Here is a 25,634-nt window from a genome sequence, read left to right on the forward strand (position 1 = left end):
TAATAATAATAAAAAACGTATTAACGTTAAAAGGCCCGTGTTTTTACATGGCTTGAACTCAGAGAATAACATTTTTTTTCCCCAAGGGTCAGGTCTGTCTGATGTTTTAAGACCCTGAAACCCTTTGTCCTAAATTCACAGCTAGTGTAAGGATCAGCTAATAATCACATGCCGAATAAATAAATCTGCGAGTAATCACTATTTCTGACATAACGATATGTAATAACATATATAATTCTGACCAGTATCTCTGCTCCAATCATGTATCAGGGACTGTGTCAGCTGACCAGCGGTCGACCAATCACAGAGCGCTCGTGACGGTGTAAACAGCGGCGGACGCGCGCAGGGCTGTCAGATGCGCGCAGCTCCAGACACACATCATGGCCGGAGTGAGTCTCTTCACTTTATAACTCTCTCTGCACACTATTGCGATGCTTCTGTGTAACGTGTTTGTAACAGCATCAGTTAGAGATGTTTCGCGCTGAAATCGAGCTCGAACACTTGATAAATATCAACGCAATGGTGCTGATGGGACAGATTGAGTTATTCTTTGGCTTCATTCATAACTTTCAGACTCGAGCGATGTTTACTTGTTTGTTGACATTCCATCGAGTGAATATCAAACAAATATCAAACAAATAACGATGTTCCTGCGAAGATCTCACATCTATAAATCAGATCAGTTCACAGTCAGAAGTGTTCTTGTGTTATAGTTCATTTAAAAAGTAGAAAGTGTAAAAGTGCACGAATTAAAGGCTCTTATGATTGAACTTCATGCATTAGTTGACTTGTTGTTAATCATATGATCATCTCTGTGTAAAGGAGAACACAGGAGGATTGTGGGATTCGTTGAAGAAAGCTGCTTTTGTCATTGGATCTGGGCTGTTCTTCCTGGTGGGGTTTAGGAACTCTGTGACATGGTAAACAGAAAAGCACGTTTAATGTGCTCTTTGTGATCCTAGCTCTTGCTGAACATCAATTATTAATGATCTGTTTGTGTTTGCAGGCACTTGCAGAGGTTTTGGGGAGCGTCGGGAGATTTCTGGCAAACACAGTGGAGCAAACTTCACCAAGCCTCGGGGGGAAACGATGCGGCCTTGTTCTTTATCGGTTAGAGAAGTTGTTTTTGACCTTTACATGGCGTCCCTTCTGGACATTGATCACACATCTGTTATTAGACTCAAAACTCAAATCAGCTACAGACCACGTATAATCTTATAATGTCCCCGAAAATAAAGTGTTTCCCGCACAAATAGAAATCTATTCTGTTCTGTTAACAGGGACCATGTTGGTGCCAACGCTGGCGTTCTGGGTGTTTAACGGCCTCCTGATGCTGGTGGACACGACGGGAAAGCCACACTTCATCACACGCTACAGGATTCAGCCCGACAAGAACAATCCGGTACGTCCTTCAGCAAACACACTTCACTTCATCACTTCATCACTTCATCACTGATTCACTCCACCGTACTCTCATATATCCTCCAGGAACGGGAATCATTGACATAATTGATTGTTATTATACACTATACTGTAATGATGACCGTCCACTGACCGCTGGACGTCCCAAGGTCCACTCCGCTGGATGGAAATATTGCCCTGTAAAATCATAACTGCTGCTTTCTCTGATAACCGTGTCAGCACTGATAATAATTTCAGCACACTTTGCATGAATTCAAGATTACACAGCACAGATAATCTTAAAATGTCAATCATTAATATTTGCGTGTTTAGATTGTAATAATGTTCTGTGTGTGAGTTCAGAGTTCAGTGATTATATGAATCTCTACACAGATGAACTTGTGACAGGTCAGGTTTACACTAGAGTAACCTCAGCATGAGTCTGGATCCTGCTTCCATCACTGCGTCCGAGTATACACATTTCATCACATGAGTATTAACCTAATTACATGTATGCATCCTATCGTGTGTCAAATTATTAATTTAATTTAATTAATCTTAATAAAATCAGTTCAAATAGTAAGACACTATAGGGCTGTTACCAGTCAAATGAAATCCGTATCAGCAAGCATCAGTATCTGAAGTGTGTTTAGATGCATTTAGACGGGTTAATGCTGGACATGAATGCAGTTAATCTGCACTTACAAATGCATAATGATTTGATGTTTAAAAAACAAACAGTTGAATACTGATATTTCAAAATGAGGAAACTATAAATATATAAATAATACTATCACTAATAAAATCGCCAGTAGGTGGCAGCGAGTCACTTCATGTGTGAGTCATTGAGTCATTCACTCAAACGATTCGTTCGAACGCTGGATTGATTCATTAAAGAACCTGAGACACACATCAGTTAAATTAAATGAATGCATTTAGCAGACGCTTTTATCCAAAGCGACTTACATTGTATTCAGACTAACAGTTTTCTCCTGAAACTCTTCGTTTACTGTTTATAATGTAACCTCTTGTTTATTGAACTGTTCGCTGTCACATTAATGTCAGCATTCTTTGTGTGAAGTCATACAGGGGCTTTTTTGTCCCAATATCTTGAATTAATGTTTTTTGATATTTGGTCTTGATGATGTCTGATCACACATCAGTAAAACAACAAATACAATATTATCATAACATAATTATATCACACACCCCTAATGAGTTGTGCATCTAAAGTCAGTGGAAATGACCCAAATGACTTGCTGAATTGTGATAAATATCTCTGTATTTTTTTACTATTTGGATTTTGTTTTCTGTGTTTATGAAGAAATCCTGCCCAATGTTGTCCAGTGAAGCAATGTTTATATTCTAGGCCTGAGAACAAATAGCGAAAGCCATCATATTATCATGCATCCTAACACTGTATTGTAAAAACATTGCATTTTAAAGCAGAAGTTAAAGTCACTAAACTAAACCTGAAAAGAAATAAAAACAAAAGCATGGGTTAGTTGCATTATATTTGGATTAGCCCAAAACAATCCATCGTAAGAGGACATCATGTCATAATCTTTAATATACACTTGTTTAAACAGTTTCCAGTTCCTCACGAGACACATTAGTGGATATTTCAGCTAAAGGAAGCATCGACTCCTGACAGCAGAACAGAAAGCTTCTAGAGATGGAGAATGTCCTCCTCACACTGATCCTGTGTGTGTCTGACAGGTGGATGGTGCGCGGCTACGGCACGCGGTGAAGACGGTGCTCTTTAACCAGGTGTGTCTGTCAGGTCCTGTGGTGGTCTGCACCTATCTGCTGATGAAGAGGAGAGGAGAGCCGTGCGGCCCGGAGCTGCCCACCTTCCACTGGGTGCTGCTGGAGCTGGCCGTCTGCGGTCTGATGGAGGAGATCCTCTTCTACTACACACACAGGTGAGGAACACTGCTGGGGGTCACCATGTGCTCCAGGAGAGGGATGACCACTGTGAATAATGCTGAGAGGGTCGACTGGTAGTAGTAGATTGCCTTTATGTAACCTGTGTGTAGCGCTGCTCGTCCTCAGTCATCTCTCGTCTCTCTCAGGCTCGTCCACCATCCCTCGCTCTATAAGAGCATCCACAAGGTCCATCACGAGTGGACGGCTCCGGTCGGGGTGGTGGCGCTCTACGCTCATCCGGTGGAGCATGTGGTGAGATCCGTCGACCGGTCACAGATTCAGTCCGCTGTGGAACAGATGTGTTGAACGGCTTGCTCCTGTGTGTTCAGCTGTCGAACATGCTCCCGGCTCTGACGGGTCCCGTTCTGCTGGGCTCACACGTGTCCACCACCAGCCTGTGGTTCACCATCGCTCTGCTGGTCACTACAGTCTCTCACTGCGGATACCACCTGCCCCTGCTGCCCTCGCCCGAGTTCCACGACTACCACCATCTCAAGTGAGTCTCGAGCGACGGAGGTGAGCTGAAGCAGCTGGAGCTGGGGTTATATCGCCTGAATCACACCGTGCCATGTTATATAGGGGAAATTGAATAAATTGCAATTATATTTCTCATAAGTCTGAGAAAAAAACTCAATTGCAGGAAAAAGAATCTCTGAAAGGGGAGATACTCACGTGATGCACAGTCTGTGTTGTGTGCTGCTCATGACATCTACATGTTGTGTAAAGACTCAAGGCAAAGTGTACTTGGGTTAAAGGTGACGGAGGCCTGTTTTCTCTACTGTTTATCTCCGATTTATGTCTCTTTTAATAATTTCCTCACATTTATCTGCTTCAAGTGAAGGCTGTTTTGAAATCACACAGGTACAGTCTTCTCAAAATCAGAAGGTTTTACATTTTGTGTGTGTGTGTGTGTGTGTTGTAGGTTTTTACAGAAGAATCAAACGTTTGCTTGTTGATCATTTTCAGAAACCGTCCGTGTCCTGCAGTTTATCTGAACATGCAGTGTGTCAAAATAAAAGAGCAGAGCCTCTGCTTAAAAAAGTTCAATTTTTTGGAACAGAAAGCTGAGAAAATGTCTTTTTTGTTCAGATTGATGATTCAGTCCCTGTTGGCCTTTCATTGGGCAGATTTGATTTAAAAGCAGTTTAGTTATTCTACAGATGCATCTGCTTACACACATGATCGTGTTTCTGCTGATGTTCAGTATTGTGTCAGGAGATGAGTGATAGCGCCTCCTGCTGTATAACAGTGAAAACACCAAGCCTGAGGTTTCTGTCAGCGTCAGGGAGAGAAGAGACTGATCCTGCGCTCGTTTCTCTCCAGGTTTAATCAGTGCTACGGCGTGCTGGGAGTGCTGGACCGGCTGCACGGGACGGACGAGAAGTTTCGTAACGCTAAAGCGTACGAGCGGCACACCGTCCTGCTGGGATTGACCCCGCTGAGCGAGAGCATCCCTGACCATCCCAAGAAAGCCCAGGAGTAACCCTGCTCCTCTCCTCCGTGTACAGAAACACTAATGAACTGATCCGAGGTCCGAGACCCTGCTCCTGACATCATCCAGGCAGAATATGATTTTAATTCTGTATTTTAGCACTCAAATCTAGTGATAGTTTTTGGAAATGAATATTGTACTGTTTCTGATTGATCATCAAACCTCTCATTAAAGCTGATCTGCTGTATGAAGTGTGTTTGTGTTATTCCTGCACTGATACACACTGAGAGAAGCATGTGTTATAATGTCGACAGTATCTGATGGCAGTCCCTCAGCTTACCACCAGAGGAAAACCAATTCTGCCCCAAAGAAAGAAAAGAAAAGAAAATGCATCCAGGAACTTGTATGAGTCTGGGATAAACGGTTGAATCATGACAGAATCAATGCCAGACTAGAAATGGCCATTAATAATCCCTCAGACTACAGGAGGGTACATCTTCCTGCAAAAACATCAGGTCTACGAGAAAACAAGCCCAGATCAGTTATTAAAAAGTAATCTAATGCATTACTATTCATAAAAAGTGCAGTGCAATATTGTAATGCATTAGTTCCCCAACACTGGGTTGACCAAACCAAACCAGATTAGCAGGCTAGCTAGGTTAATTTCACTTTAGGTTGGTTTTATGCACCATCACCATAGCAACAGCTGACCTGCTCTTCTATTGGGTAAGAGATCTCTGAAACTGGACCAATCAGATGCGAGCAAAGTGATGATGCAACAACAAAATAAGCCACTCCCCCAGTTTTTTCTTCCTACAAATTAAAGGTCACTATAAAGTACCTTAAAAAATTCAACAAAATTGTCCGGCTTTATTGAAAATTAGGATTTATATACGATTTATATCATTATAATATGATTTATAGTACTATTAATCCATGACACAAGCAATCTGAGGTTAAATTCAGTTCATAGAAGAGTTCAGCAGCTGCTTTAAGGGGTTTGACCTTTTTAAATTTTTTATTTTTTTTTATTTTTAAGTATTAAAGATAAATTCTACAAATTATAAATCGCACTAAGAGCAATCACATCTGTTTAGAATTCAGATGAAGTGTTGTGATACAAGATGTGAAGTATTTTACACCTCTCATTCTTCTTCTCTCAGATATATATCTGTGTGTGTGGTATTAATGAATGCAAACAGTTCTTTACAGGTCCTTCTCAAAAAAATTAGCATATTGTGATAAAAGTTCATTATTTTCCATAATGTAATGATAAAAATTAAACTTTCATATATTTTAGATTTTGGCATACAGCTCATGAAAACACAAAATGCCGGTCTCAAAAAATTAGCATATTTCATCCGACCAATAAAAGAAAAGTGTTTTTAATACAAAAAAATGTTCAGTTATGCACTCAATACTTGGTCGGGAATGCTTTTGCAGAAATGACTGCTTCAATGCGGCGTGGCATGGAGGCAATCAGCCTGTGGCACTGCTGAGGTGTTATGGAGGCCCAGGATGCTTCGATAGCGGCCTTACGCTCATCCAGAGTGTTGGGTCTTGCGTCTCTCAACTTTCTCTTCACAATATCCCACAGATTCTCTATGGGGTTCAGGTCAGGAGAGCACAGTAATACCATGGTCAGTAAACCATTTACCAGTGGTTTTGGCACTGTGAGCAGGTGTCAGGTCGTGCTGAAAAACGAAATCTTCATCTCCATAAAGCTTTTCTCGTTGTGCAGTGTTTTTTTCCCACACTTTTTCCTTCCCACTGAGGTGCCTTAATACAGCACTCTGGGAACAGCCTATTCGTTCAGAAATGTCTTTCTGTGTCTTACCCTCTCGCTTGAGGGTGTCAATGATGGCCTTCTGGACAGCAGTCAGGTCGGCAGTCTTACCCATGATTACCCAAAATCATCAGTATTACAACAATAAAAGACCTGAAATATTTCAGTTGGTGTACAATGAATCTAAAATATATGAGAGTTTATTTTTTTATCATTACATTATGGAAAATAATGAACTTTTATCACAATATGCTAATTATTTTAGAAGGACCTGTATATGGCTTTCAGAATAACAGCATTAAGGGATGAGAGGCTTTCAGCACACCGCTGAGGTGAATAAAAGGTTTTAATTACATCAGTGATCACAAGATTATCAGGATTTGACCACATCTACTCTGAATGAAGAAGCCTATCGAGAAGGGCACTGCTAAACGTGTCGATAAAACCAAAATAAAATCAAAATCAATCACCGAAGAGAGATGAATGGAAACCAAACCAACTGAAAACTTCAGGAGCAGACAAACAAGATGTTCATATGGCAGCAAAACTCATAAATTAGATCAGGAACATTGCTTCTGATGTGAATGCCGTGGGTGAAGTTATCAGATGCATCACTTATAATCATCATTAATAGTGTCTGTCTTCACGATTCCAGCTCAGCTTCCCTTTAGACAGAGCGTCCTGCTGTTCTCATGAAGAAAATCAAGAAGCGATGCTAAAACAAACCCGTGATGACATCCAGCTCAGACGGAAGGCAAATATATCTCTATAAACAATAAATGACACGTACAGCCGGCGGTGTAATGTCTTAATTTGATGAATTCATATGTACAGTAGGATTAACTCAAACTGTGAGGACGAGGAGCGCAGGAGTGATCTTCTGTAACAGACACCTGGAGGAAGCCTCCGAGAGCTGCAGATCTCATCCAGAGTCGACTCTAGTCAAGAGCAATCCTTAAAGATCAAGAGTTCGGCCTAATCAGACTCTACGGAGGATATAAAGCAGGAAGATTCAACTAAAGCCGATGATACAAGAGGAATAAAACTTCAGTCTTTAATAAAACAGAGAGGGGAAGTAGTTCTGGTGCTCTCTGCTGTCGTCTGAGAGGATGAGGAGGAGGAGGAAGACCGTGGGGAGCTCATTTGGGCGGCGCTGCTCTCTGACCCGGGGCTTTGGCTTCATCTCTCTGTGTGTGTGTCCGGCTGGAGGCGTGTGAGGGAGGACGGCGACGGCTGTCTCCGCTGGACGGGTGTCTCTTACGCCCACCGTCCTCCATCGGGGGCTGACGAGAGAGAACACACACCGCTGTAACAACACACTCCTGACTGACCCGGCCATTCTACTGTTCATTACAATCTAAATGTTTTAACACCATTTTATTTTACAGAAATCAAGGAACCACAATTTTGAATAGAAACAGCGATCGTAGCCCAGCAGGTTTTGTTTTGATCAACGGGGAAATGAAGCGAAGAGTGTTTATCAGTCAAGACGAGAGACTGTGAAGGAAGCCATGTTGATGTCAGTCCAGCTAACACCAAGTGAAAGAAGTGCACTCACATCCACCCTGAAGTCCTCCAGGCGCTTGAACTTGCTCAGATGCTCCTGCAGCTTGGGCTCGATCTCCATGTTCTTGGTTTTGGAGTATTTGAGGAAGGCCCAGAACTTCTCGAGTCCGTACAGCTGGCCTGTCACAGCACAACAACACAATAACGACACAAGAGCTCATCACTCCGTTCAGATCAATTCACTTATTAATCCATTCATGGTTTTTTAATTTTTAATCAAATGTCAACATCCAATGTTTTGTACAAATCTTTGTTTTTAAGAGAAATATTGGGTTAGCAGGCAACCCAATCTAAAGCCATGCGCAGCTTTGTGTGCCATTTCTTTTCCCAAATAATTCTTATTTTTATTGTCGTTCACTTCTAATCAATTGTTTGAAAGACATTAAATCTTTTATTCAGCAAGGATGTGCTAAGTTGTTATAGCTCAGATTTATATTGTTAGAAAATATTAATATTTTGAATAAATGCTGTTCTTTTTAACTTTTCATTCATCAAAGAATCCTGAAAAAGTATCACAGGTTCCAAAAAGTGACTGATAATAAATCATCATATCAGAAAGATTTCTGAAGATCATGTGACACTGAAGACTGGAGGAATGATGCTGAAAATACAGCAATACATTACACTTTAACACAGATTCAGCTGATTTATATTGTAATAACATTTGCCAGACTGTTTTTTTCTGTATTTTTGATCAAATAAATACAGCTTTGATGAGCAGAAGAGACTTCTTTAGAAAACACCACAGGTCTCACAGACCCCAGTCTTCTGACCAGCTGTGTGTGTGTGTGTGTGTATAAATCTGTTCTGCTCATGTCCACAGCTCAATATGAAACCATAAATCTGGGGAAATTACAATTAAACATTAGTTTAGTTAACAAGAACTTAGTCTTGTTTCTGTTTTAATGTCCTTTTAAACTTCGGATCACATTAGAAGCATCATTTGTACGTTAGTGAATTATTTTTAGCCTAGAATTAAACTGCTTTACTGATCATCGTAGCTTTAATCAGCCGCATCTCTTAACAACTAATCGAGCGTAGAATAATGGCTGACATCCCTAGTTTCCAGTTAACCTCCTAATGATTCAAACACTTCCCAGCCGTATCTATATCACAGACGGACCTGCTTCGTAGTCTTTGACGGTCTCCTCTTGAAAGTCTTTAAATATGTCCGGCCTGAACTTCCTCTCGAGTCCATAGCTGTAGAACCGGAAGAGACACTCCAGACCGTACCTGAGGAACAGCAGACGTTCACAACACTCATCACAAACACAACAGAACTACACACTCATGATCAGAAACACTCTGCTGGTCTTCACACCTGTAGCCCTCCTTCCCGTCCTCCACCACCAGCTGTCTGAACTCCTCGTACATCTTCCTGTTGAAGTGATCCCGCAGGAAGAAGGACCAGAAGCGGAAGAGCGTGTTCATCTCCTGAGACTGACCGATGCCCAGCCGCTTGCGCTCTGTAAGGACAGACAGAGAGAGAGGAGTGAGACCGTGAGAGGAGTGAGAGAGTGAACGAGGAGTGAGCAAGGAGTGAGAGTGAGACAGTGAGAGAGGAGTGAGAGAGGAGTGAGACAGTGAGAGAGAGAAAAGTGAGAGAGGAGTGAGACAGTGAGAGAGGAGTGAGAGAGGGAGACAGTGAGCAAGGAGTGAGGGAGTGAGACAGTGAGTGAGAAGAGAGACAGTGAGAGAGGAGTGAGAGAGAGAGACAGTGAGCGAGGAGTGAACGAGGAGAGAGACAGTGAGCGAGGAGTGAGAGAGAGACAGTGAGGGAGTGAGAGAGACAGTGAGCGAGGAGTAAGCGAGGAGAGAGACAGTGAGAGGAGTGTGACAGTGAGAGGAGTGAGACAGTGAGAGAGGAGTGAGAGAGAGACAGTGAGCGAGGGGTGAGAGAGAGACAGTGAGCGAGAAGTCAGCGAGGAGTGAGACAGACAGTGAGCGAGGAGAGAGACCGTGAGCGAGGAGTGAGGGAGTGAGCGAGGAGTGAGAGAGAGAGAGACATTGAGCGAGGAGTGAGCGAGAGAGAGACAGTGAGCGGAGTGAGACAGTGAGAGAGGAGTGAGAGAGAGACAGTGAGCGAGGAGAGAGACAGTGAGAGGAGTGAGACAGTGAGAGAGGAGTGAGGGAGTGAGACAGTGAGAGAGAGAAGTGAGACAGTGAGCAAAGAGTGAGAGAGGAGTGATACAGTGAGAGGAGTGAGACAGTGAGCGAGGAAAGAGACAGTGAGAGGAGTGAGAAAGTCAGCGAGGAGTGAGGGAGTGAGAGAGGAGTGAGAGAAGTGAGACAGTGAGCAAAGAGTGAGAGGAGTGAGAGAGAAGTGAGGAGTGAGAGAGGAGTGAGACAGTGGAGTGAGGCAATGATAGAGGAGTGAGAGAAGTGATACAGTGAGCAAAAGTGAGGGAATGAGAGAGGAGTGAGAGAGAGAAGTGAGGAGTGAGAGGAGTGAGAGAGGGAGACAGTGAGCAAAGAGTGAGAGAGGAGTGAGGGAGTGAGAGAGGAGTGAGACAGTGAGAGAGGAGTGAGAGAGAGAGAAGTGAGGAGTGAGAGAGGCTCGGAGCAGCGGACGGAAGACGACAGGAACTCACCGTTAAGACAGCGCCGCCTGTACTTGTGATAGACGTGCTGCGTGAAGCCGTTCTCCTTCAGTAACTCGTGAGAGGGGTGCTGGAACTTGGGGAGAGACTGAGGAGTGCAGCCGTAATTCCCCATCGCTGGGGTGCCTTCAGACGGACTCGCATTGGAGCTGAGGAGACAACAAAACAAACCTGACAGCTCTGAAGAGGAAACACTCCTGCAGCGCTCAGACATCTATCCAGAACTAATACTGTTATTATACCATCACTGAAGAATACACACTGAGGTGAAAAAGCACGAGGTCTGAACTTAAATGTGTGTGGTTCATGAACGCTTTCCGTTCTAAAAGAGGACAATTATTGCTCAGTTTAGCTCAACATTTAAGTGAAAGTTATTGTAAAGAATGTACTTTACACATCTTTTTTAATATATAAGAAATATTTTTGGAATCTAAAATTGCTTTATTTTCGAAGGCATGTTGTATGTTTAACTAAACTATGCTCCTAATTTGAAGCTCATATCACAAAAATGTAGTTTCCTGTGAGATTAAGCGTTATATCAAAAACTCTTGAAAATATATCTCTCTAACAAATGCATACATTTCTGTCACAATATTCTATCACAAAATAATCACCAAATATGGAATCTATAATTAGAAAAAGTTTTGATAAAATATTTTAATACATTTTTGTAATATGACACTTGGTGCCGCCCCCGGGGGGGAGGGGCCTGAAAAAAGGACTTAAAGATTTAAAGGAAGAAACAACATCTGATCTCAATAAATTTGAGCGTTTAGGCTTTCAAATGATTTCTTATTTTAGGATAGTTACAGAAATATGTAATAGGGAAAAATCTAATTGAAAACAAACCAAAAAAAATTAATATTGGATAAATTAAACGCATGACTTCAGCAATTTTGACTGAATGTGTTTGATCTAGGAGTTAAATACTTGAAATTAATTACATTTTAGTTCTTTGGTATACAGTTCTTTATAACATGATAAATGGCATGATTTTGACTGGAGGAGCTCATCACATGCTCCTCCTCCTGTGAGGTGAAAGGTCATGAGGTGGTGTGTCTGCTGACCTGACGGAGGCGGTGCGTGAGCGGTGCTCTCTGGAGTCCATCACCCAGCCCACATGACACTCCATCGGAGGATTGGAGCTGTGCCGCGTCTTCCTCTTGCGAGGCGTCTGAAACACAAGTGCACATGTGTCCGGTCAGTAACTGATAATAACAGACAGGACCACACTGTGAGAGCGGACACATACTTTAGCGTCCAGCGGCCGTCCCTCCTTCACCACGGGGTAGAAGCGCGGTGTCTGTGTGGGGTCTCTGAGCCGCGGCGTGCGGGGCGTGCGAGGCGTGCGGTAGCTGGGAGAGTCAGGCACGGCCGTCGGGAGAGAGCGGGCTATAGCGGACGGCTCCGGCGCTCCGAACAGCTTGTTAGCTAACGCTTCTGTGGGGACTACAGGAGACAAACATGTCTTTAATCCTGCAGAACAAAGCAAGTGAGACGAGACTGTTCTGATGACTAACACCTTGTCCTAACCACACATCATTAAAAATATCAAGACATGTAAACTAGGGCTGGGGACTACGGCTAATAATACCATCCCAGCTTTTTTGTTTGAACAATTTCGATTTTTTTTATATTTAATGAATCATCCTAAAATGTATCTGATTCAAGTAATGTTTTATTAACCATGTGTTAAAGTTCTATTCCAAGCACAAGTGTATTTCTTAACATGGTGTAAATGTAAACAAAATCACTTGTTAATTATATTTGCTGAAAACATGCATGAAATATGAAGACAATTTTTGATTTTGCAATTTTTGTTTAAACACACATTTATTAGCACAGATGCATTCTGTGTGAATCTCTGCACTGCATCAGCTGTCATGCAATCACATCAGATCACATCTGTGTGTGTGTGTGTCTCACTCTGCTGGGGGCGGGGGGGTCCGGGGGGAACCTCCTGGTGGGGGTCGACGGGCGGCTCAGGGGTCAGACAGTCGAACTGCTCTCGGCTGATCAGGTGCACCTTCTTGAAGTTCTCCACTTCTTGCTGCAGTTACAATATAACACAGTCACAACATTTCCAAGCTCTTAGCAGTGAGACACACTCAGACCAGATCCTCCAGAACTATACAAGCAAAACCAGTAATAAAGCTCTGATACTAGAGAAGGACAGCTTTAATCAAGACACATCTCGCTCATACCTGTGAGCCGGAGCGAGCCATGACCCCAGCACTGTTCCTCACACACACACACACACACACACACACACACACACACACACACACACACACACACACACACACACACACACACTCCAGTAAACTGAAGCTAAAGCTATCTGGCTTGGCTAGCAGCGTTTACTGTACTGAATGAACACACACCCGGAGTCTGACAGAAACACACGTGCACACACACACCAGAGAGAGACGTCTGCACAGAACCGGACTCACTACAGCAGCACTTGTGCTTTAATGTAAAACAACTCAGAGATTACAAGACAATACTTGACAAACTGATTCGCAGTTTTTTCCTAACCTTACTAAATCTTATGTCAAATACATTAATATTAATAAACTTTTTCAAAATTATTAAAAATCTGAATCGGTAACCAATCAAATGAAATCAGTATCAACTAAATTCATCAGGTGTCACAGAAGAACATAAGTGGTGTTACAGACTCTCTGACGAGGTTTAGATGCTTTTAAATTAATCAAGTTACGAGGTTAATGTTGTGAGTATAAAGTTTAAATATAAAAGTATAAAATTATTAAAATAACTGAAATTATATTGTAAAAATGAAGTTAAATCCACCAGAAGTCTTTCACTGAATCATTCATTCAGTCGATTTGTTCAAACTGCTGATTCAGAACCGCTTTTATTGACTAGATCTGATCAATAACACACATTCATTCAGAAACAAAACAATCTGTATGATATATGCTGTATAAAATCAGTATCCTATTATCAAACTAACTTCACAATCATTAACTCTTTCACTCATCTCAATCTCACGGTCCTCTTATAATCATTAAAGCTCTACACTGTGCACTGAATCTATTATTTCCATCGAGTCTACACGGAGTTTGTGATGATGATAAGACTCCTGAGGTTTCATTCAACACTGAACAACTCTAAGCAGCGAGTGCACCTGACTTACTCTCCTGTGATTGGCTGTTGTGCTCAAAGCTGTAATCTCTTCAGAGCTCAAACACACACTGGTGCTAGGGGTGTGTGATACTGACAAAAATAATCTCTTGATATTTCTCAGTATATGGCGTATCTTATAATAGTAAAGTATATAATAACCCAGTGCTATACGTGACCGTTAACCCCGGCTCACCTTGATGGTGGCGTACTCGGGCTCGTACGTGTCGTCCCACAGGTCTTGTTCGTAGTAATACAGGCCGTCGTTGATGACTTTGACCAGTTCGCTGGTCAGTTTGGAGCGTGAGGTGTGGTTCCCGGTGCGGTCTCCTCCGGGATGCTTGCGCAGGTACGGCGGCGTCTGGGTGACGATCAGGATCTTGTTGACGTCTCGGTCGTCGATCTCACAGTCCGAATCTTCATCTGACCAGTCGGTGAAAGTGTTGCGCCGGCCGTCTATCTGCTCCATCTCCTCGTCGAACATGAAGTCCAGCTCCTCGGGCTCGTCCTGCTCCTCTCCGGCGGTCGGGGCGCTCTGAACCGGCGTCCGAGCCTCCTCCGTCTTCTGAAACACACCTCCATCACTCACACATCGGCTCCAGACACTACACCGTGACTGTAAGGGTACAGCTGCACAGTGATTGTGAACGCTGCTGTACTCCACATGAAGCATCATGAAAGCGTGGATGAGCATTATATTATTTTCAGCTATTCTGTCCATCTTTTAGGCAAACTTAGGCTTTAAATGTGAATATATCTAGAACATGTTTAGAAGATTATCCAGGTCATGTTCTGTGTCAGTGAACTGTGTGTGTGTCCGTCTGTGTGTGTGTACCTTGGGTCGCGCCGGAGACGGCCGAGGCCTCTTCTTCACCTCGATCCATGACTCCGAGTCCAGATCGGGCAGACTGGCGGACAGACCCTTGGGCATCATCTTCAGGTTACTCACATCACTGGTCTTGGAGCGCAGCGGCGCCGAGGCCCTCGGAGAACCTGCGGGTCAGAGCTCCGGTCAGGACGAGGGACACAACACCATCTCACAGTACTGAGTTCACCTGACAGATACTGTGAACCAAAGCGTAATGCCACAAAACTAACACACTTTAACAACGGCAGGTTTAGTCCTGAAGACTTGAGCGTTACAGCTCCTCACCTGTGTGATCCTCCACAGCGTTCCTGGGAACAAACTCTGGGCAGTCGATTAACTGAGAGAAGTCTGTGTGAGAAGCGAGCAGGGGCCATTTCTCCGGCTCGTGCTTGCAGCGGATCTTCAGATCGATGATCTCCACCACCTTACTGTCCTTCAGCGCCTGGAACAGAAGCAGAGGTCACGAGGTCAAGCGCTGCGGCTCGTCACACAGCGGTGCGAGCGTCCGGACGAGGATCTGACCTCTGTGATGAGGCTGAAGTCTGTGGTGAGCGCCTGCACTCGGTGGAAGCTGGCGATCAGAGCCAGCGGCAGGAAGCCCTCCTCATCCATCGTCCTGCGCAGGAAGAAATCCCTCTCCAGGTTATCCACGCTGAAGTAGTATTCACTGCAGAACACACACACACACTCCTGCTTTTAACACCCATGTGTTTCCAACGGCTCGAATAATGCAAACACTGTCATGAATAAACATTCTGCATTTCACTGTCAAAGAAACTCGTCAATTTCATCCGTTCACAAATGATTAGTTTCCATGCTTGTTTTTAAAGGGTCATGAAACACTAAACTACATTCTCTGAGGTGTGTGTGTTGAACTGTGAATCTGAGACAAACGCTGCTAACACGAAAATAAATATGTTTCAATATCAGAAGTAACCTGCTCTGTCTTCTGCAGGTTTCCTCTTTTCTCTGCGATGTATTTTTCACTCCGTGTAGTGTGAGAGCGCCACTGTTTGTCGAGGAGGACGGCTCTCTCACCTACTTATACTATGCTCTAGAGTTCTGTACTCTTCGTGAAGAAATAGTACAAACTTTTGAGTATGTATCACGCCTGTATTCTGTCAATCATCCGGTCACAGTTAAAACACACAGTTCGTTGAATCTGACTCCTACCGTATTGGAGAGAAATGCAGAGGCACGCTGATCTGCCAGTCGTGGCTCGATCATGTCGAGAACACTCTTCATATGTTCATATAATGATGCTTTTAAAAGTTAATGACCAAACATATCATTATAAAAGCACACAATATTACTGCAGATGAAATACAATGTGCATAACATTAAATATTTTTTAATCAGGTTAGACATTGTTTATTCATCACTCAAAGCCCTTTCTCTACTGGCTCGTGTCTCTCAGAACCGCCATGTTTGTAGTTTTTAAACACTTTTTTAAGCATGTTTGTAGTTCTAATGGAATCCTCGTCCACTGTGCAATGTGTTGTGGGTAATATGAGCCGTTGAAGTGTGCATCGATATGAGAACTGAAGTAGAAGACCATCAAGGAAACTTTAATTTCAACATACAGTGATTCGGGACATACTAATTCTCGATTTAGGACTGATATGTGCAGCGTATGTTCTACAATCGGCTGGAAATATCAACCATGTTGGATCTCCTCTGACTGGATGAAGCTAATAACACTAATGTGGAGGTCTGAGCGTGGTTCACTCACATCTGTCTCTTGATGTAGTCCTTCAGCAGGTCCTGGTCCACAGCGTACAGCTCAGCGCTGCTCATGTTGTCATAATAGTAGGTCACTTTACTGTTGAACTTCTGACCGCAGGCTCCGTCCTTCCCCTCGTAGCCTTTATAGCCATAGTAGTCATAATGACCTGATGAGAGCAGAACACAGAGGAGCGCGTGTTACTGTCCTGAGAGGAAACGTGCTGTTCCTGTGGTGCTCAAACTACCCTGTTTTAACCTTCAATTAAATTAAATATATTTTATTATGGTACCAAATTATATTTGTGGAGAAGTTAGGATTAATTACCTGCACAGACCTGAAAATGAAATGTTCAACTTAATTCTGAGTTCTGAAGAATTCCAGATTTGGTCTCTTTTTTGTGTTTAAAAAGTGAAAAACTAAAAAGTTCTTTAAAAAAAAAATTCACCAAAATATTATTTTGAAATATACATTTTCCAAAACATGTTTAACCCTGAAACTGCAATAAAAATCAAAGCCATAGATCTGAAAAATTTGTGTTTCAAATTTGAAGTTGATCTCACAAAAAAAAAAATATATAGATTTGAGATTTAATTATGAGCAATACAAGCTTTTCTCTTTTTATCAGGTCCATTTTAACCTTTTAAAGTCATGTCAATGTTTTGTTTATTTTGTACCATTGGAATAAAGTGTAAAAAAAAGTCAAAAAATGACTGACAAACACTTTTTCAGTAATAACATAGGGACAGACAGTCTTCACATCTTTAAACAAGTCTCTCCACAAACCAAAGCTAAACTATCTCAGTGAAGAGACTGAGTCCTGTGTGAGATCTGAGCTCTTCTGCAGTCCTGTACCTCGGCCGGCTCCTCGTCCTCGTCCTCTTCCTCGTCCCCGTCCTCGCCCCCGTCCCCTGGCAGTGTTTCTGTACGGCGCTCCCTCACTCTTCACGCTCGACACCTCGTCATGATCGTCCTTGAACTCATGATCGAACTTCCCACTGTGCCAGTCTGCAAACACAAACACAAGCCAGCAGTGAAGAACCACACAACCTTCGAACTCAAACACTCGAAACCTGTGGGATTTAAATAGTTTTACAGAAGCCTCTTCTGCTCACCAAGCCTGCATTTATTTGACCAAAAACACAGAAAAAACTGTAATGTTGTGAAATATTATTACACTGTAAAACAGCTGTATTCTATGTGAATATCTGTTCACCTGTAATTTATTTCTTTGATTAAAGCTTGAATTTTGTTCCTAGCTTGTTACAGCAGGATTGATACTCAATGTTAGTTCTCCAGATGAGGAGTGTGTTTATGGTGTGTATCTGGTGAGATGTGGTCTATGGAGCAGGGTTTGGATGTGTGAGCACCTCTCAGGTCGTTTCTGGCGTTCGGAGGAACTCGATGAGCGTCGAACTGTCGTGTGTTGTTCCTGGAGGCCGAGCGCTCGCGAGGACCCTCAGACTTCACCTCGATCCTCAGAGGAACCCACTTGTGCTTGTTTCCTACAACAGCATCAGCACAAATGAGTCTTTATACATCTTACAGCTGACACAAGGAACATTATTCGAGCTCATTCATTCACTCCCAGATAGAGCTCTTAAAAAAGGCTTCAAACACCTCGCTTTTTTTGTCCATTTCTCTGCGACTCCTCGTCAGTGTTTTTCTCTTCTCCAGAGTCGTCTGATTTGGCTTTCAGGTTTTCTTTGCTCTCTTCATGTTCCCTCTTGTCTTTGGTCTCTCGTTTGACCGCTGACTTCACCACCTGACGGGTTCATCAAAAACAAACAGATCAATAATCACAAACCTGACATTACACTGCACAGGGTCACCACTCTTTATCGGTGATCACTTTCCAGGACACTTTTACTTTAATTATGGCAGTAATAAAAGACAAGAAGCACGCCCCAAAGATATATACCCCTTCTTTAAATCTTTTAAAACATACAGTTTATGCCTATGACTTAACTATAAGATTAGCTCTTTAAACATGAGCTCTTAATAAATGTAGATTACAACAAATGATTTTCAGAACCAATTTCATTACCGAAGCAAAATAAAATATACTGAAGCAATACATTTTATTTACCCATTTAAAACACATAATAAAACAGATAGTTCCGGTCCTTGATTCTGATTGGCTGAGCCGCTTTCGAAGCTGTTGAAAATTACAAAGTAACATACATCTTTGTTTATGTTTGTGTGTTGCTCGGCAACCACTTCTGTTACAATAACAACTGTTTCTGAGGAACTACATTGTTTGGTGGAAGAATACGGTGTTTATTAATATCATTACACTTTATTTGTTCGGTTTTATTTTGTGAAACCTAACTACGTGTATGAAATAACAGTTATATAAAAGCAATAAGCCTCGTGAAGCCATGGTTTACAGTGAGTTTATAACAGTTAGGGTAGGGTTTTAGTCACTCCGCTTCACATCGTACCTAACAACGACCCTTAGCTGTTATAAATTCACTGTAAACCACGGCTTCTTGGAGCTTACTGCTTTAATAAATCAGTTCATTATTTATGCTAACAATAATATTAAAGAAAACTTAAAATATTGGCATGTATCCTTCAAGTATTTTAAATTCGGTGCAGGGCAAACTTTCTGTAGCCATTTAAAATGAGAGGAAACAAGTGCATTTTGATCACAATCCGATAGAGCTGGACAATAATTCAATATATTCAGGGAACTACACTAACCTTTTCCACTGGTGGCACTTGCACAACTAATTTTTTCAGTTACTGGCCCAAAACATGATTTGGTCACAATTTTTTTTTTTATAGTAAGCCGCTCTGGATAATAATGAAACTTTATTGCATTCAGATGTGCTTTTTATTTTACTTGCCATCTTTTAAACCACACGTCGTCTTGTTCTATTTCTTACAGTACACACAGTGCATTGCTCCGTCTTGTAGCTGGGGTTAGATGGGCCCCGGTGCAGGGTGTACAGTGGGCCCTGTTTAAAATGGTTTAATATTTACTGTATGTTAAAACAACTCTATCTGATTTTTGGATTGACTTTGGATTAATTCTTGTTCAAACTACAAAGTAATTCAATCAAGAGCAGTGATTGATTTACTTTCATTTTCATACATTAAAGACACTGACAGCAGAGCTAGTAAATTAGGCGCGGTCCCTTTAAGAGACACGCATCCAATATAATGATACACATCCGATTTCTTTCCAACTCTTTACTTTCACTAAAGACATAACCACAGACTTTTCGAACACACTTTCCAAAACAGGTATTTTTACATATTTAGTATGTAGGCCTATTTGTCGGTACAAAAGCAGGAAGACTTAAGACGTCTCTGCATGTGTCCTGAACACCAGAACACCGCGCTGCTGAATCAAGATCTTTCGCATCCTTTTCTGTTTGTTTAAACTGCGATTTGTATTTGTTCGTTCAGGTGCAGAAGGACGTGATAGTCCTGGAGGAGAGCTCGGTTCAGTGTTGCTGTTCGTGAGACGCGGCTCTCTCTCGTGCGCACGTGTCACCAGCTGCTCAGTTCAGCTTTCCCGCATCGCCGGGCTGGAGACAATTTGATGTGTTGAATGCTCAGAGCACGTTATTTAGCGTATTCTTAAAATACACATTTCTGTTTAAATAAATGCTCATAGTAAATCATAGCATATTGCCTAAAACATAAGGTAGGTACAAAAAATAATCAGTGATACATTTGTCACCTCATAAAAATTAAGGTTGCAATGTAATTTCAACAGGTTGCATATGCAACAATTTTGGTCGCAGTGTAATTCCCTGATATTTCACTCTTCAGAAAAGTTTCGATGGTATTTTCATTTTATCAGCCGTTACAGTGTAAACCAATGTTTCCGCCGCTCCAACAGCACCTCCTGCTGGTGGAGAATGTATTTGGTATTTTTTATGTGTTCAATATAAACTGAGCACTTTACATATTTCGTTATCCCTTTTCAATCTATAAGAATCAGCCTATATTATACTGTAGTTTAAAAGATATTTACATTAAAAAGGCGAGTCTGAAAATCTTATGTTTATTTAATACTGATTCTACAGTTCTTGTTTGTATGAAAGCTTAATACAAACAAAAGGTGAAAATTATTTCTACCTTTTTGTTTGTTCTAAAATAACCTAGTTTTATAGAAGGAGGTTTCCTGGACTTGGCAAATTAATTTTTAAATTAAGTTTGTATAGACATCTGGCGTTTTAGCCAGTTATTCTGAGGCTATTTAAAATATTGTCCATATCGATATCGGAATTATATCATATCGACCGATATTAAGAAATATATTGTGATATCAATGTTGGCCAAAACATCCAGCGATCCGAAGAAAGATTCTCCATACATCATCAGTTTCTGATCTAATTTCAAAATCTGAAGCAAAAACAGAATGGTCTAACTTTATCTTTGTCAAGTTACACAGCATATATATATATCAGGATACAGAAACAGCACACTGGTCGATTGAGAACACACATTCTCTCTCTGCCAGCAGGGGGCGCTTGAGGAACAGCAGTGATACAGTGTTTCCACGGTCCCCGCTGTAAACAAAGCAGCTATACCGTGTTTCCATGGTCACTGCTGTAAACAAAGCAGCACTGTACTTATAAATACTTTTTAAATAAGGATTATACAGTGATGCGATGAAAAAATACCATCTAAACTTTTCTGAGTTCCCCTTCAGAGATAGATTCATATAAACCCCCTAATAAAATTGTATGGATTTCCTTCCAATATTTTGAGCTTGCTCTGCCAGTATTATCTCCTCTTATTGTTAGTCTTCAGCATCTCTGGCCTTTGTTAATGTAACATTTACGGACTTCGTAATATTTCCACACAAATGACATTTGGAAAAATGCTTGCTATAGAGTGTGTGTGCAAGTCTGAAAACAAAAGAGCTGCTTGCTTAATAGTGTGTTTGGAGCAGAATGAGTCATCAGTTTTCCAGGTTTTCCAGGATGATCAGCTGCATTGAAGGATCCCGTCTCTACACTTCCAGACTCCATTAAAGCCATATATGAGTTCATACAGAAAATCATCTGGTATTAAGGTTGAGATTGAAGACGTTTGACACGGTCGTACCTGGACTTCCTTCGTAGCCATCTCTCCAGGGGTCGGCCAGTTGTTTGCATCTCCAAAATCACCCACCTACAAAAACAGTGTTCATTTGTGATTTGTCTGGATTGTGTTTAATTCTTATGGATTACTTGTGTTCCATTTTAATCTTTTTTAACCCTGTTTTAATGGGCCAATTAAATAAAAAAAGCATGTCTAATTATTTTAAATCAAAATGTATACAATTTAAACAAGTATTAAACGTAAGGGTTAAAAAAGATTTTTAGGGCCATATGAAATCAGTTTTCTTTTTTTCTCAAATTCAGTGTTTTCCATTTCTGATTTATGTGGATTCAATTTTAATGTTTAAATTAAACTAACAAACAATGTCTAATAAACTGAATTTATTCAAACTCAAACTTATTACATAATAATATAGCCTCATATTTTATTTTCTTCAAATTCGGTTGTTTTTCAATACACATTTATTCTTCAAAAACCTAATCAAACGATTGCATGAAACATTAACAATTTAATCTTTTAAAACAATCAATCAAATCAAAATTTAACAATTCTGGCAAATAAAGTGCTGTATACTGTAATGTGAGATTAATTCTTTAAAAATAAAGTTTTGCTTAGTAATAATAAAACAGCAATAAAAGGATTACTTTAACAGGTATATTCTAGTAATTTTGGCTCAATGTTTTCACACACACAGATTCATATTTCAAAAGCAGTTTCTTGTGGTTTATTATTCACAGAGTCCATACCATATGATTCAATTAAGTGCACTGAACTTCTTTCAGTTCATCCAAAACGTGACATATTTCTTCACATTACATTTAGTCTTGATTCTGTCCGTGTCTAACTGAGCTCTGATCTAATTCCTAATGTACATCTAAACACTCATGAATATAACTGTAATAATTACCTGGACTCTAACTTGCGTCAGTCTTTCAAATAAGTCTGGTTTGGCATCTGATTAAAGACTCGCAGGCTCCTGCACAGCATTAGAGCTGAACCGGTCATTATTTACTGCTGCTCTCACATGTGTGTAAACCAGGTCTCAGTCGTGCGGAGGAGTCTGTTAATCTGCTAAATGTGTCTGAGGTTTGTGTGCTGCTGTCTCAGATGAACGTCACTCACCTTCCCGCCGCGTCTCGTTCTCGTGTTTCCCGCCTTCACCACCTTCGTAGACCCAGAATGCTCTAGAGCAGCAGAAGAGAGCAGCCGTTAAAAACAGCTCAGATTAGAGCCTTAAACCGTTCAGAACGGGTTCTATTAATGTTCTCCGCCTTCCTTTAAAAAATTAAACACACAACATAATTTCTGAGGATTTTTTTAAATTTATACAATTTAATTTAACTATAAAAAAAAAAAAAAAAAACAAACAAAACAAAAGCTGGTTTAAACACTGTAAACATTTGTTTGACAGTGATATGGTAATATTGTTTTTAACCTTTTTACTCCATAGTAATAATAATAATGATAATAAAATTATTAGATTTCCCCCAAACTGTGCAGCGCTAGAGTAAGTTTATTGTTTTAGGAATCAAGTATTTTACTGATTATTCCATCGATTAATCGAGGAATCTGATAAATAGACATTTTCCTTTTTTAAAGAGCAATAATAAATATACAAGAGAAAATAAGATGGGTCTCTTTAAAGAAACAACTAATTCATTTCCTACAGTAATAAAGTAAGACCAAACATTGCATGCATGTGGTGCGATGTGTCTGCATCTGATTGTGTTCTGCTGAATGAGAAAGATCTGCAGTCTTTGGGTCAATAGCTAGAGGTTTAAAGGCATGCTTCACCCAAAATTAAAACGCTGACTTCCATAGGCACAGACTTTGGTTTGTTGTGTTGGTCAGGGGTTTGTGGCGTGGGCAGAAATGTAGTTTAGATTACTTTGTTTTCATCTTTTAATGCATTTCAAACATATTAAGCCTGCAATGATCATTGTGCTTTAGTACCTTTAATACCAAACAAAGTCTTACATTTCAAATCATGTCTGTTGTATTGCAGTATTTAAACAATAAATGCCATTTTGGCTCTGTTTAATAGATAGTGTTTACAATTTAGGAGCATTATTAATTATGTGTTGAATTTATGTTTTTAAAGAGACGCTGCAGAGCGGGACATCATTTCACGACCATTGCAGCTTTACACAATAATAACATTTCCAAAATCTTTACGGAGCATTTCGCACATTTGTAAATCTGTTTCCAACCAGTTTTCCATCAAAACATCAGTTCAAGGGTTAAACTTCTGCAAGTGAAGAAGAGTTTTACTACTATACTGTAAGGAAAGGAGTATACATATGATTTTTGTCCTTTACATTTTATAGTGCAGCTGTGATGTAATAGTAACACATTCCTGTCTTAAGCATCACAAACCTATAAAAGTATTTTATTATTTGGCTTCCTAAAACACCAGTGTGTTTAGAAGCGGACTGAGACACTACATCACAACTAGAAAGAGCTTTGAGGGTTTGTGGAAATCAACAGACTTTGTTCTTGGGGCTCAGCTCTAAATAAAAGCAAACCATATACAACTAGACTAATGTATTTATGTGGTCTTTTGGACAACAACACACACACAAACACACTCTCTCTCTCTCTCACACACACACTCACTCTAACACACTCTTTAGAGCAGAGATAATGGAGCATCGGCTCGAGAAACACATTTGAGGAACCCTGGGATAGCAGCTCCACTCCAGACCTTCTGCTGATGTGAAGCACTGCGCTCAATCAGGTCCGCCTGCGTGTTTAGGTTAGTGTCAATCTCACAGACGCGTGTTCATCAGGAGAGCTCCCAGGCTAACAGACATGTATGTGTGTGTTTAACTTTCGCGAGAGACGCTTTTAAACCGCATTCTGAGCGGAAAACGGATTCAAACCGATTTCACTCGAATCCGAGACAAACACGTGCATCTCACACGTGTCTCTCCATAAACGACAGATAGCTGCAACACTAGGCGAATACGGTTTAAAATCACAAACACACACGCATCTCATCGAGTGTGACAGTAAAACTTTCACAAATGAAAGGTTTGTGCGGCTCTTTGCTAATAAAGCGCCATTAGTCCTGGCCTGTCAGAGCTCAAACAACAGGCCGCTAATGCTAATGCTAGCCATTTGTTCAGAAAAGCAGCGAAGGCGAGGAATAACGACACGTTCAGTGTCTCAGATGAAGTTAGGACCTCAAACAATCAGATGTGTTGTGCATTAGCACGTCTTTATATGAATGCGCTGATGTTTGGAGCCCTAAATCACCGACTCGAGGCCTAACTCTGTCATGAGTGTCCTGAGGAGAACCGGAGGACTAACGGTCACCGTTAAGACAAGCCATACAGCAATGTAAAGATTGTTTATTCAGCTTTCAGATGATGAATAACATTAAACTCCCTTTATAAAATGGTCCCATATGACTGTTTAGTGCTCCGGGGTCACAGAAGACCTCAGAGATCCACAACTAAGTTAGCTGTCTGCAGACTGAGTTAGCAACCTGACGGAGGCTGATCTGAGGCGCACACACACACACACACTGACCGTGGTTGACTCCGCTCGTCTTCTTCGTCCAGGGGTTGACTCTGGGCGGAGGAGCCTCGGTAAACTCATTCTTCGAGGCGTCTTCTTCCTCCTTCTCCTGGATGTTGCTCTCGTCTTTCGCGCGCTTGAGGCTTTGCTCCTTCAGCGGGAATCCTCCGTGTTTCTCGGGCTGGCCCCGGTTCTGCTCCTCCTGCTGGAGCAGCGCGTTCCTCGGCAGGAGAGTCTCCACCTCGGTGGCCATGTCTCCGCTAACAAACGCCTCAAATCCGCCGCAATGTGCTGCTAAAAGACCGCCGCTCGACGCGCGCCACTCCACTCCTAGACCAACCGGCTTCAGTCTGAGAAACAGAGAGGTGGAGTGCAATTAAAAATCATGTAAAAGAGCGCTGGGAAGCTTTAAAAACTCGGGCTAGGCTTTGCTACTTACGGCAATGTGAAAGAACCACGCGTTGAACGTGAGCGCGCACGTACGAGCAGCGGGGCGTGGCGACTACAGATCGCGACGTCACGTGACTGCCCTGCAGACGGCGCGTGATCGCGCACGCAGCGACGGCCCGGGCCTCGGTTTGTTGTAAAATCTC

At 41.6% G+C, this 25,634-nt stretch overlaps 2 protein-coding genes across 3 annotated transcripts; one reads left to right on the forward strand and one right to left on the reverse strand.

Moving 5' to 3' along the window:
- The first annotated feature begins 270 nt into the window (after positions 1–270).
- Positions 271–5,009, forward strand: faxdc2 (fatty acid hydroxylase domain containing 2). Its single transcript, XM_026195476.1, has 8 exons — positions 271–389; positions 823–920; positions 1,007–1,110; positions 1,281–1,402; positions 3,121–3,326; positions 3,477–3,582; positions 3,660–3,826; positions 4,654–5,009. The coding sequence occupies exons 1-8, from the start codon at positions 381–383 to the stop codon at positions 4,811–4,813; spliced, it is 972 nt and encodes a 323-aa protein (XP_026051261.1). The 5' UTR covers positions 271–380; the 3' UTR covers positions 4,814–5,009.
- Positions 5,010–6,876: 1,867 nt separating this feature from the next.
- On the reverse strand, positions 6,877–25,506 carry LOC113038214 (la-related protein 1-like). 2 transcript variants are annotated; one of them, XM_026195478.1, is made up of 19 exons: positions 25,054–25,506; positions 22,642–22,703; positions 21,523–21,588; positions 18,073–18,217; positions 17,823–17,957; positions 17,308–17,460; positions 16,462–16,621; positions 15,252–15,396; positions 15,015–15,171; positions 14,697–14,854; positions 14,058–14,423; positions 12,641–12,764; positions 11,967–12,163; positions 11,782–11,888; positions 10,706–10,863; positions 9,436–9,580; positions 9,238–9,347; positions 8,107–8,234; positions 6,877–7,831 (listed from the first exon to the last, which is right to left on the reverse strand). In XM_026195478.1, the coding sequence occupies exons 1-19, from the start codon at positions 25,292–25,294 to the stop codon at positions 7,688–7,690; spliced, it is 2,901 nt and encodes a 966-aa protein (XP_026051263.1). In that variant the 5' UTR covers positions 25,295–25,506; the 3' UTR covers positions 6,877–7,687. The 2 variants fall into 2 exon arrangements, with proteins under 2 accessions (XP_026051263.1, XP_026051262.1); XM_026195477.1 differs by having other exon boundaries at positions 14,058–14,426.
- Between the last annotated feature and the right edge of the window lie 128 nt (positions 25,507–25,634).

Source organism: Carassius auratus, chromosome 21 (genome assembly GCF_003368295.1).
Source record: "Carassius auratus strain Wakin chromosome 21, ASM336829v1, whole genome shotgun sequence".
NCBI lineage: Eukaryota > Metazoa > Chordata > Actinopteri > Cypriniformes > Cyprinidae > Carassius > Carassius auratus.

Coding starts and splice junctions, on each gene's coding strand:
- faxdc2 (XM_026195476.1), top strand. Junction 3,327..3,476: donor CTCTTCTACTACACACACAG/GTGAGGAACACT, acceptor CGTCTCTCTCAG/GCTCGTCCACCATCCCTCGC. Junction 3,583..3,659: donor CTCATCCGGTGGAGCATGTG/GTGAGATCCGTC, acceptor CTGTGTGTTCAG/CTGTCGAACATGCTCCCGGC.
- LOC113038214 (XM_026195477.1), bottom strand. CDS start 25,294: ATGGCCACCGAGGTGGAGACTCTCCTGCCGAGGAACGCGCTGCTCCAG. Junction 17,958..18,072: donor AAATGGACAAAAAAAGCGAG/GTGTTTGAAGCC, acceptor ATGCTGTTGTAG/GAAACAAGCACAAGTGGGTT. Junction 14,855..15,014: donor CGCTGTGGAGGATCACACAG/GTGAGGAGCTGT, acceptor TCTGACCCGCAG/GTTCTCCGAGGGCCTCGGCG.